Source organism: Scardinius erythrophthalmus (genome assembly GCF_964197995.2).
Source record: "Scardinius erythrophthalmus genome assembly, chromosome: 19".
NCBI lineage: Eukaryota > Metazoa > Chordata > Actinopteri > Cypriniformes > Leuciscidae > Scardinius > Scardinius erythrophthalmus.
The window spans coordinates 19,348,831-19,360,932 of record NC_138239.1 but is presented as its reverse complement, the minus strand read 5'-3'; the positions used below and the strand labels follow the sequence as shown (position 1 = coordinate 19,360,932).

The following is a 12,102-nucleotide window of genomic DNA, read 5'->3' as shown; positions in this document are numbered from 1 at the left end:
GCAGACTTTAAGGGCTACATTACACAACATTTAATCAGGTGGTTTTAATCATCTCTGTATTGTATTCGGTAGGTTACTCAAAAACAAATTGATTCGTGTCTATGGGCACGAATTTCCTTCTTTTTTTCGTGTCACTCAGCACGACTTTCAATCTAATGTATTTCAATGGGGCGTATGCACCACGTCTTTCTTTCGAGAGCACACTATTGTTTTTTTCTCAAATGTTTGGCTATTCCTTTTGCAAACTTTAAGGGCTACATTACTCAACATTTAATCAGGAGATTTTAATCCTCGTTGTATTGTATTCGGTACGCTACTCAGCACAAATTGATTCGTGTCCATAGGCACGAATTTCCTTCCTTTTTTCGTGTCACTCAGCACGACTTTCAATCTAATGTATTTCAATGGGACATATTTTTCGTGCTTGCACCACGTTTTTCTTTCGAGAGCACAGTAGGCTATAGTTTTTTCTCAATTGTTATTAATTTTGCAGACTTTAAGGGCTACATTACACAACATTTAATCAGGTGATTTTAATTCTCGTTTTTATTACTTTATATTCGGTATAGGCTACTCAACATGAATCTATTGATTCGTGTCCCTAGGCACGAATTTCCTTCTTTTTTTCGTGTCACTCAGCACGACTTTCAATCTAATGTATTTCAAAGGGACGTATTTTTCGTGCCTGCACCACGTCTTTCTTTGCAACATGGTCTCACCCCTATTCGTCACATAGGCTCAGCATAGGCTATGCCGTTTGGTCATTTCCCCCTCACGTCCAAAGCCGACGTTGAGGGTACCCCCTATTCGTCACTTGACAACGGAGAGGGTCGTCCGATAGATTTGAGTGCAAATCACTCATCTTTGAATTTTGAACTTTTATTATTTTCCTAAACCTAACTCTTTTTCCTCTCTTTTTATATAATTTTGGGCTACATTAAAATTACATAATTACAAGACGGTATATTTTCTATTTGCTTAAAACATTCCTTCATTTAGGTGGGATATTTTATAATTTTCGATCACATATTGTGGTAATTTCCCCCTCACGTCCATAAGCCGACGTTGAGGGTAGCTAGCTGAAACCCTTTTCTAAATCGGTAATATCACGATTTTTCCTCTTTTTTATATTATTGTGGACTACATTAAAACGACATAATTGCAGGACTGCATATTTGCTGTAGGCTTAAAACATGCCTTAATTTATTGTGGGATATTTTATAATTGTCGATGTTATTTCAAATTGCAATGGCTTATAGTGAGCCTACTTTTCTTTTTTTTCTGCGCCCCAAAAAAGAAAAAAGAAAAAAAGAATAGCCTACTTTTATAGAACTTTCATCTCAATACTGTTTATGCAGTTGTAATAAATTAATTATATAGCCTACTGCAGAAATGTTTATATTACTTTATATGGACATATCCTTTCGCAAAGAGATGGATGTATTCTGGGAAGTGATATGTGTTTAAATGTAATGGCTACATACTCGTTTTTCCTTCACTTGGACATTTATGCTGACCCCTTTAAAATTGAGCACGGATATAAAATATTAAGACTGTACTTTTAATTATGATTGATATTTTGGCGCAATTTTGTGCAACACGTCACTGTGTGCGACCATCGCAGAAACCATTGCCCAGCGCGATTCCACCACGGTAAGTCGCTTACAACAGTCTAATAAGCAAGATGAATTCATAAGCATTATTTACACGTCCAAAATGAAGAAAATTACGAGTTAAAAAAAAAAAAAACATGTTCTAAGCCTAGATATATAGCTGTAGATGTATATATACAAAATAAAATTATGAGTAACGTTAGCCTATTTCCACATAAAAAAAACATGTTGTGATATATATATCATGTCCACATGATGTAGTCCACATATATTTTGGACGTGTAACTGCTTATTGAGAATTTATTGGGGGAATAGTAATTGGGGACATTTAGATGATGTGATTTTCTCTCGATCATCGTGGTTCACACTCAACGTCACTGTAATGTGTTAGTAATAACAATATTATCACTTGGTCTAACGTTATACTGCACATAACGCTGCCTTTATGGCGAACCCCAGGCACATGTTACGCGCCTTTAAAAAAAAATGTTAACTTACGCGACTTTTAACAGTAGCACAGGAAATAGAAACAACGTGAATCTGTATTTATTTATCCTAAGCATTTACAAGAAAATGGGAATCACTCACTATTAGGGTACACTTTTTAAATCTTATATCAACAACACTACATAATTAACATTTTCTGTTGTTCTCCATGCAGATCCTGTCAAACATATCACCTGTCGAACCTATCCGAACCTGATTTTCAAAACCCAAAGGCACTTTTAAGAGCCAACCTCTATCTCTTCATTATTTTCTATATCTTACATCCTCTCTTTCATCCTCAATCTTTATCTATCTCACAGTCTTTATCTATTGCTCTTTCTTTCCTCCCTGTCTGTCTTTGTCTAGCACTACTTGTCTGTCTTACCCATCTTTGTCAGTCTGTCTGTTTGTATCTGACTGTCTGTCTGTCTGTCTGTATCTGACTGTCTGTCTGTATCTGACTGTCTGTCTGTATCTGACTGCATTGCAATGGCCACCAAGCATAAACTTGATTCAAAGGATCCCCACTACCAAGAGGGGAGACGCATGGCTCTGGAGCTGAAACATGAACACATTCTAGCTGAAGCCAAGGTTAGAGTTTTTGTACACCTCAATCATTTTATAAAAACAAACATAAATTAAAGTAAAACGTGATGAGGAATATGTAAGAATGATGAGTGCAGAAGATTTTATACAGGTATATTGCATGATGCATCCTGCCATGTTCTGTGACGTGTTAATAAGGGAATATAATAATAATAATAGTAGTATATGCAGTTCCATCCCTCTGAGTTACAGAGACTTGGAGAATCTATTCCAAGGCTCATTTAAGCTGTTCAACACCTTACTAACACACTATGTTGTGTTTTCCTTTCACAAGTTACCTGCCTTTTGGTTACCGTACTTTTATCAACATCAGTCTTACAAGAAATATTCACTCCAATACACAGAGAGCAGCTGATGAGAGGAAACGTGTACGAGACCCTCCACACACCTCTAAAAGGGACTCTGTAGGACGTGGTAAGCCGAGGGGGAGGCGAGGAGGGCGACGCCATGCCTCCGCTACAGGTTATATCTGAATTATTTGACATTTGTAGGAGGAATTTACAATGATAATGTTGGACCAACTCAAATTAGAACACTGTAATTGTTTATTGAGAGTTTAAGATATTCAAATAACTAAAAAAACATTAGTGACACTATTGTAGAAGACACTACCAAGTACTTAACAAAAATATGTCTGATTTCATAAATTGTTTAGTATATAGTTTGAAAAGAAGAACAAGAATAGAGTGTGATAGCCTAACTTGTTCTTATTCTTCTATGTGCTGTTTTACAGCCACATACCCCACGGTTGAGGGCTCCCTGTCATCCAGTGTGGAGGTTCCACTTACTGCAATCTCAACAAAACTAAATCCTCAAGGGGAATTTGGTAATTCACAGTGATTAATTTAAGCTTGCACAGTATAAAAAAAGTGTTCATTCTAATACTGATCAGTTGACTTTTAATTGTTCCTTATCTAAATTATCCCTTACCGCTTTATTTTTGGATTTTCTTTACAGAAAAAAATATGGAGAGGCTCTCTGATATTTTGGCGTCATGTCCTTCTGCTGCTCAGCCTCAAAGTAGCTCTGCATCATCATGGTCTTTTCGGCAGCAGAAAGCCTCTGAGCGCTGGAAAGAAGCAAGACCATACCACCTAAAATGCCTTATTTCAATAGAGGCTGTTGGTCATCCCCTGTGTTGCCTTTGCAACGAGCCTGCTGTTATTAGGTTGGTTTTCATTAATATCAAACTTCAATTACCCAGGGTAGGTTTGCAGAGTGCCCTGCTTTATAGGCTAAGATGCATGTCTTTTGGGATGGGAGAAGACTTAGATACCCAGATGAAAAACACATTAATGAGAAAAGTACATCTAGGACCTTCTTGCTGTGAGGTGACAGTGCTAAACACTGAGGCACTATGCAATCCTATACAATAAAATCAAACCTAGTAAAAGGTAAATAGCTTAAATAGAGTGTACAGTACTTTATATGAGTTATTCATATAACATATAATAATGTATTATATTATAATATTAATTTTATATATATAATTTTCTCCTTAGGTGCAGGGAGTGTCTTCCTGAGGAGTGGTTCTGTGGGGACTGTGATGTATTGCATCACAAAAAACATCCACTCCACAACAGGGAATGCATGATTCGTGGTTTTTTTGAAGCCATTCCTCCGACCACATGCATCATTAAAGGGGAGGATGGATATTGCACCCATGAGCAAGGTACGTTCTCACGAAAGCTTTAATTTTGCTGTTCAATGTGTGTCTGCAGACAGTTACAGATAATCTAAATGATTGGTTTTCCTTCTTTTTGCCAGCTTGCATTTTGCCAACTGTGAAGGTGCCAGACTGCTCCTGTGGAGGCACAAACTTCACTGTGTTACCAGGCAAACCAGTGATTTTAATTACCATCAATGGTAAAAAAAATAAAATAAAAATATATATATATATATATATTGTAGATGTGATGTTTTTCACACTATTGTGCTGTGGCATTGTGCTTACAATTGCAGAAGTGACAGAAATATGGAATAGCACATGGTAATGTTATTAACTGAAACAAAGACAGATGTTTTTTTTTTTTTTTTTGTCCTAGCATCTTTCCAGCATGATGTCCAATCAACACAGCAGTGTGGAATTTAGTGAATTTGAAAATATAAATGTGGGATTATAGGAACTTGCGCAATGTCTCTTAACCATTCACAATGTGCATAATGAACTAAGTGTTGTAAAATTAAGTATGTGGTAAATGTGTATTATATTTTTAATTATTTTTTTTTGTTCCAAGGGCGTTTTGACTTGCATCAGCCATTGTATGAATGTCAAACATGCCAGCAGCAGTGGACCCCTGACTTTAAAGACCTCCTAAGAAGTGGATATTGGCCAGCCTCCGTCACCAATTCCACACTTTATACACTGGACCTCTTGAGCTCCTTTCAGGAACTCAAGATCATCTCTCCGGGATTCTCCAGACAAGCCTTCGCAAAGCTGCTGGAACATCGCACTAAGTGTGGAGGAAGAGTAAGTGTAAATGTTATTACCATTTTATAAAAAAAATTCCATAAGCAGACAATATCAAAATACTATTTCATTCTATATATTTTCCAGTCTGGATCTATCAACGGCGATGCACTGCAGCGTAGCTTCTTAGAGCTTTCGTATGCATCATTTGAGGAAGACCAGCTCTGCTGTAGTGCTCCTTTCACCTGCCCAGCCTGCACACCAGAAATGTTGGCTGTTTCAGCAGATGGAAACAGAAAGCTATATCGCTTTCGCCGAAACGGAAGGTGATCTTTCTTCCAGTCTTTTTATTGATTTATTTTCTTACTTCATATATTTCATGAATGGATTTTCTATTTTTCTTTCTTCCTCAGCTCTGATGATCCTGGCTTTTTTGAGGGGCTCTTTGTGGCTGAAGACAGCGCGGTGTCTAGATTTGTCGACACCATACAGAAAGCAGTGAAAAATGCAAGTTGACAAAATAGTTGTTACAATAATAAACGTAACCCCCACTTCAATTACTCCTGCATATCAATTACAAAATCAAAATGCCATATATTGAATGACACCATTGCTTTTATTTGATTTGTCGTGTTTGTTTTGTGTTTCATAGACACAGGGAAGAGGCACATGTGGGGACTCCCAGTGGACAGCAGCGAGGGAAACTTCAAGGAGGGCTTCAAAATTGGATGAAGAGGGGATGGAGGTTGCTGTGTGTCGCCATGGGTTCCTTTTGAAAGCCCTTAATATGTACAGGGGGGAGATATTTGCCTACCCTCTGTACCTTCAGAAGGAGCTCATGCCAGCCAAGGCACAATTCTTCGCAATGGACGTGGCATGCAAATACTGGCCATACCTGGAGAAAGTTGCTAGTGTCCTTCCTGCTCTTCAGGAACTGACCACTATGAAACCCTTTCTCAGTGTAATGCATGCTCGAGCCCATGCTACTAAGTGTGAGGTGTGTATAATATTTTGGCATCTTATGTACATTTGTAATATTTACAAGCACATTAATAATATTAAATATAAGTTAAGCTACACTATGTTATCTTGTGTTTTTGCATAACCATTTCTTGCATGGAATGTAATGCCCTTTGATGCAAATTGTGGTTTGTGATATTGGGCTATATAAATAAAATTAAATTGAATTTCTTCCACCCTTTACTAACAGATTAATTGGAGTGGCAGGAACCAGGAAGGAGCAGGGACTACCGCTGGTGAGGAGGTGGAGCAAGTGAACAGCTACCTCTCACGTTGTGCCCTGACGACCAAATATATGTCCAAAGCAGGTGACCGGAGTTTGCAATATTCTTGTAAAAAATTTTTAGATTGATCATCATAACCTCATTATTTGCTTTCAACAGCACGGGTGGACATGCTTACGTTGCATGCAATGGGGTGGAACGAGAAAAAAAATATCTCTTTACATCAGGCACTTTCCACAAGATATGTGAAGGTAAGTCTCATATTAATTGTTTTGTGTGTCCTTTTGTTGTGTTTACTTGGCCTGTTGTTAATCAAGTTTTAATCCTTATTATTGTATAACACTGTTCATCAGACTTGTCAGAGACTCCATGATGAGACTGCAAGGCTAGCTGACCTAAAAACAGAGCTAGATTGCACAGATGAAGTGGTGTCACAGTGGCTATCTGATGTAAAGGAATGGGCAGCTGGTGGTAAGCATGACCAGATAAAAGAAACAACAAACATCCCTTTCTACAATCTAAATTTTATGTTTGATATTAAAGAGCAGCAAAAAATAGTAGGTTGATCATCATCTAATGTGATGCCACATTTATGATGTCAGGTTTATTAGTATATTCCAGTTTCCTGCAGGAAGTGCACATACAAAGTTTAAATAAGTTTGATTAAAAGGTTTTACATGAAATTCAAGCAGAGAAACGGTTCTGTGTTGTTTTAACAGTGAATTTGCTTTCGTTATATCTTCTACAGAGACACCTGATACATCTCGTGCCAGTCAAGGCACCACACACAGAGGACTTCAGCAGTCAATTGAGGGGCTCTACCTTAGTGTGAGGCACCGGAAGCGAACCCTCTACCGTCAGAATGGTATAACTATATAATATAATATAATAGGTTGATAAGTTCAGGCTACTGTATGCATCCTACTCCACCAACATGGAATTAGCAAATAAGTGTAGTAGCACAGTTCAGCTCAATCGTTGAATTCTGTTCTTTAAATGACCAGTCTGTAGGATTTAGTGGTAGGAATTAGTGGCATCTATCAGTGAGGTTTGACGATTGCAACCAGCTTCCCTCACCTCTATCTTTCCAAGCTACGGTAGCCGACGAGAAAATGTGAGAGGTACTATCTAGTGTTTGTTTGTCCGTTGTGGGCTACTGTAGGAACATGGAGGTGCAACATAGAGGCCTCCGTGGAAGGGGAACGTATTTAGATAAAAAACTGCCAATTCTAAATTAATTAATGCACAATTATTATTTTCAGGCAATCATGAAAATCATGCAAATAGATTCCCCCCTAAATGTTACACCTTGGACAATTTGTTTCCCATGTCAGTCTACATTATAATTTTCACATACTGTATTTCATTATGTTTTCAATAACTGCAGCTTTGCTTTTCAATTTTTTGGTGCTATAATTTTTTTATTGTTGAAGAGTTCTGTCAAAAACCTCTGCCTCTGTACTTCATGTCTTTCTAGACAGCAGCAAGTTTCGCCATCGCCTTCGAAGGAAGCTGGCAGAAGACAAAAAACTCCTTCTTCAGGAGATACAGAAATACAATGATCTTGTACTAGAATCGGCAACAAACATTGACGTAGCTGTGGTGGAGCATTCCCTAACTGGAGAGAGTACTGTGTCTCAAATATGGCCGTGGGAGGTTCATGGCAGTGGTATGTCTGTTTGTAGATGCTTCACAGGAATTTATTTACAGTTCTGCTTTATAGAGTATACTGAACTAAGGCATGCATGTTACATATTGAGTGTTGTAATATTAATTTAGTTTAATGGTGTATTTTCAGTTTTCTTATGTATCGATTTGATTAAAAAAAAGTCAATGTTTGCAGTGATTATGCAAGATTGTCTCATGGATACATGTAACTGTTATTGATTCTTAGCAAATATTTCGATCAAGAAACGAGTGCACGACCAAGTGATGTTAACAAGGCGACTGCATGAGGAAACAAGCGTTTTGGTGTTGGAGATGGCACAACACTGCACGTGGTTGCAGAGCCTGGCAATGGTTCTCAAGAACAAGTTGGCTGAGGAGGGTAAGTTTAATTAAAACCCTGTCCATCTAATGTGTTTAAAAAAAACATACAAAAAAACACATCAGTCACAGAACTTGGATGGAGTAGAACGGTTATGGCTCTCTTTGCCGTGGTCCTTTGGGATATACATAAAATGGGGATTACAATTGTTACTGTAGCTATGGTAACAAGTCAGTAAGGTTGTAAAGATTGATGCTTGAAAGATGTGCAGATATGTTGTATTATGGCTGTTACTTGAAAGCGTAAATGAACAAAAGAATTTTGACCATTGTAATTTGTGTCCTGATATGTTACATGGGGTTAGCATAACATCAAGATTAATCTTATTATTATTTCCTCCAGTCAACATAGAAAACCTTGATGGTCAGGAACTAACACAATGTGTTACTTCAGCATAACTGTAGTGAAGAAGAAAACTGTTAACTTAAAACAGCTATCAGACATGGGCACAAAACGCTTATATGCTGCTTTGGGCCTCCCTCCATAAAGTCATCTCAGTGAGCCGTCATGTTGCCTCAAGTCGTTTTATACAGAAGCTAGCCTGGTCCCATGTCAGCGATACACATAAAAATGGCAACCATCCTGCTATGTAGATTTTAATAGGTTAGTTCTTTGGCCTTATTGAATAATCTTAACATAGTTTGTCTTTAATGTAATCTCTTTTGTATTTTGAGACGTAGACAAGGGAAATGAGGGACTTTGCTGTCTCTTAAGAAGAAGACTGTCAGAGGTGTCAGAAAGGTTCCAAGTGGTCCTCCAACAGTATAAGACTGCCTTAGGTCCTGAGGCCTCTGTCCTTCTACATGTTGAAGAGGAAGATCAAAGTGGCCTCAGTAGTCCAGACACCAGTGAGGATGAAGAGGAAAACACAATTTAGGTCATTTATTTATTTATTAATATGTATGTTTGTTAGTTTTTGGAATAACCCCCTAATACTGTTATTCTTAGTAATTTATTTGTGTATTTTATTTATGCTAAAACAGCTGAAATTCAGCCTCTTATTATTGTTTTCTGTATTTCCCCAGATGGAAGCTGAACGAAGGACTGTGTTGAAGGAAATGGACTTGCCCTATATCTGTGTATTATTAGTATGCTGATTTACCTCATCAAAATCTGTGTGCATTATATCTTGTTGAAAATTCAAACTGTAGGTGCGTCCCAATTCGCATACTATCCATCCTAAATAGCATTCGAAAATAGAATTAGTACGTCCCAAATCGTTGAAATGAGTGTTCCAAATATACCCGGATGGTCTACTATTTCCGGTCAGAATCCGAAGTGCAGATCGATGCACACTATAACGGCTAATATTGCCCACAACCCATCGCGCGTTGGACGAGGATTCGGTTAGAACTACAAACACGAGTGAAAAGTGTTAAAAAACTACAGACATGGAGGACGCGTGAATCCAGCGGTTATGTAGAGAGGTTTAGATAAAGGGGTTAGAGTGATTAATTATCAGTATCTAACCTGACGAAAATGTATTTATTCAGTGTTGTCTACATTATATTGCATCTGCAGATGCATTGTGGACTTTTGTAAAGATACGTTTTAGCCATTAACTTTTACATCATTATATTCAAATTGCAAACACATGAGGAGAGTCTCCGCATGAAAGACCCACGACTGGCAGATCAACGTGCAACTACATTTCTCTCCGAAACGGTAGAAAATAAAATTAGATTGAATGGAGAATTTTAACAAGATGATTGACAGGGCAGTTAACGGTGACATGATGCACGCGACAGATCTGTCCATTAAGATGACAAAGTAGTATGTCCCAAAGCTAGTATGTCCTAAATTTAGTAAGCACATTGCACAGTTCAATGAAGATGCACAAACCTACCAGTATAGGTGCACCAATCTTAGCCAAAAATGTCAACTTAGCATGTATGATATTACCAGATGTAATTACTGGGCTCACATGATATTTGGGTAGTGTATTCATACTCTTTTAAGAGAGACTCCCCTTGATTGTGGTGACCCTGTGACCTTTCCTTTTGCACCAACATCAGGCCAAACTTTTGACTTGCATACAACAAATGTTATGAACCAATTTTTGTATTTTGCTGAGCAATGAATCATGTCATTTTTGTTGACCTCATGACATTCCCTGTAGCACAACCATTAGACCAGAATGTAAAATTTGACATTGTATTTGATATTGTCTAATTGTGCAGATTGCCATGAAATCTTGTAAGCACATGATGACTTTGGTGACCTCATGACCATTCCTTTATCATCACATTTAGGCCATGATGTAAAAACTCATTCTTGATTACTTGCATTTCTCCACATTTACTTATTCTGCGGTGCAGCAGCAGTGTCTGTGTCTGTCTATGTCATTTTTTTTTTCAGAGGCTGCCTATGGATCGCTATTTGATTGAGTGTATTATACTGTAGGATATAACTGTTGTGTAATTTTATATTACTGCACAGATGCATTATAGTATGTAACAGAAAAATACACTGTTTTTTTGTTATGATTATTCTTTATTGTATATTATTACAGATGACTTGATTCTCTTTTCTGCTGGAGCTTTTCAAGTGAACTTAACCTCACAGTCCAGTGTTTTTTAAATACAGCCTTATGGCTTGTTTGACAAATATGCATTTGGTGTATTTTCAGTAGTATTGTTGTAAAAGACAAGAAATAAAGTATTTCCAAAGATGAGCATTTTATGTTTTTTTCTTTTTCATCCATTATTATTGAAAAATAAGATTTTATATTTTTATGGTTGATAAAAGTCAATAGCTGGAGAAAAAAAACATCACGTATTTATATGTGGAATTTTTTTTAATTTAACATCACACTGCATTATTAATTCATTACTTTAATGCATGTCTTTTTACTTATTTTCAAACCAACCTGGCTTGTAATTAAACAAGATCGATCTAGTATAATAAGTAATGTGTATCTAAGGTGTGTTAAGGCATGTTACAGTTTTACTCGATTGCTGAAACACTAACCCTAACCCTAAAATTTCAAAACCATAACACCATTCATCAAAAAGCACACCCTTTTCCCCAAACTATAAACACTATTCCCCAGTTTTGACACATGAGTAAGATTTCTTGAACTTTCACTGCAAAACTTTACACACATATCCCTTCATTTATCATTGCCGTACACAATGTTGTAATTTAGAAAGCACTAGCATTCAGCACAGCTTCAGCTCAATTAGCACACAATCACCCAGGAGGAAACACAAAGAGTCAAAACTGGTCACACAGCAATCGAGAACCTTCAATATATCGATGAAAGGGATAAGATGAGAGGGGGAGGAGAAGGGGGAGGGCAAAAAGACAAGCAGTCTCAGATGAGATTTGTGCCTTTTTAGTTGACCATGTTCTTGTCCATGGTAGGCTATGACTAAGGAGGCTGGGCGACGAGTACAGCCAAACTTGAGAGTCACTTCACCGTCGCTTCCATTACAGTTTTTCTCAATTGTTTACACACAAATACTGGTACTTGAGACACAATGAGCACAACATGTAACGCATTCACGAACCCCCTGAACCAATTCTGCGAAACTACAAGGACAATTCCTGCTTTACACTCAAATTGCAGTTCTAAAACCATTTTCAAAACACTACACACAATTCTCTGCTTATGGCACAATTTTCATGCAGAAAATCTCTTGTTTTCACAAGGAACACACTGCCATTCAAATATGCACACTGACTCTTCATATG

The 12,102-nt window shown here is 37.5% G+C and overlaps 1 protein-coding gene across 2 annotated transcripts; it reads left to right on the top strand.

The window, feature by feature from the left end:
* Nucleotides 1-183: 183 nt before the first annotated feature.
* On the top strand, nt 184-11,080 carry LOC308679692 (uncharacterized protein). 2 transcript variants are annotated; one of them, XM_081347309.1, is made up of 18 exons: nt 184-2,690; nt 3,050-3,167; nt 3,439-3,531; nt 3,663-3,873; nt 4,208-4,377; nt 4,473-4,571; nt 4,943-5,175; nt 5,263-5,441; nt 5,529-5,622; nt 5,768-6,112; nt 6,326-6,443; nt 6,519-6,610; nt 6,713-6,830; nt 7,108-7,224; nt 7,837-8,028; nt 8,254-8,406; nt 9,087-9,283; nt 9,432-11,080. In XM_081347309.1, the coding sequence occupies exons 1-17, from the start codon at nt 2,589-2,591 to the stop codon at nt 9,281-9,283; spliced, it is 2,631 nt and encodes an 876-aa protein (XP_081203435.1). In that variant the 5' UTR covers nt 184-2,588; the 3' UTR covers nt 9,432-11,080. The 2 variants fall into 2 exon arrangements, with proteins under 2 accessions (XP_081203435.1, XP_081203434.1); XM_081347308.1 differs by having other exon boundaries at nt 9,081-9,283.
* Nucleotides 11,081-12,102: the final 1,022 nt, after the last annotated feature.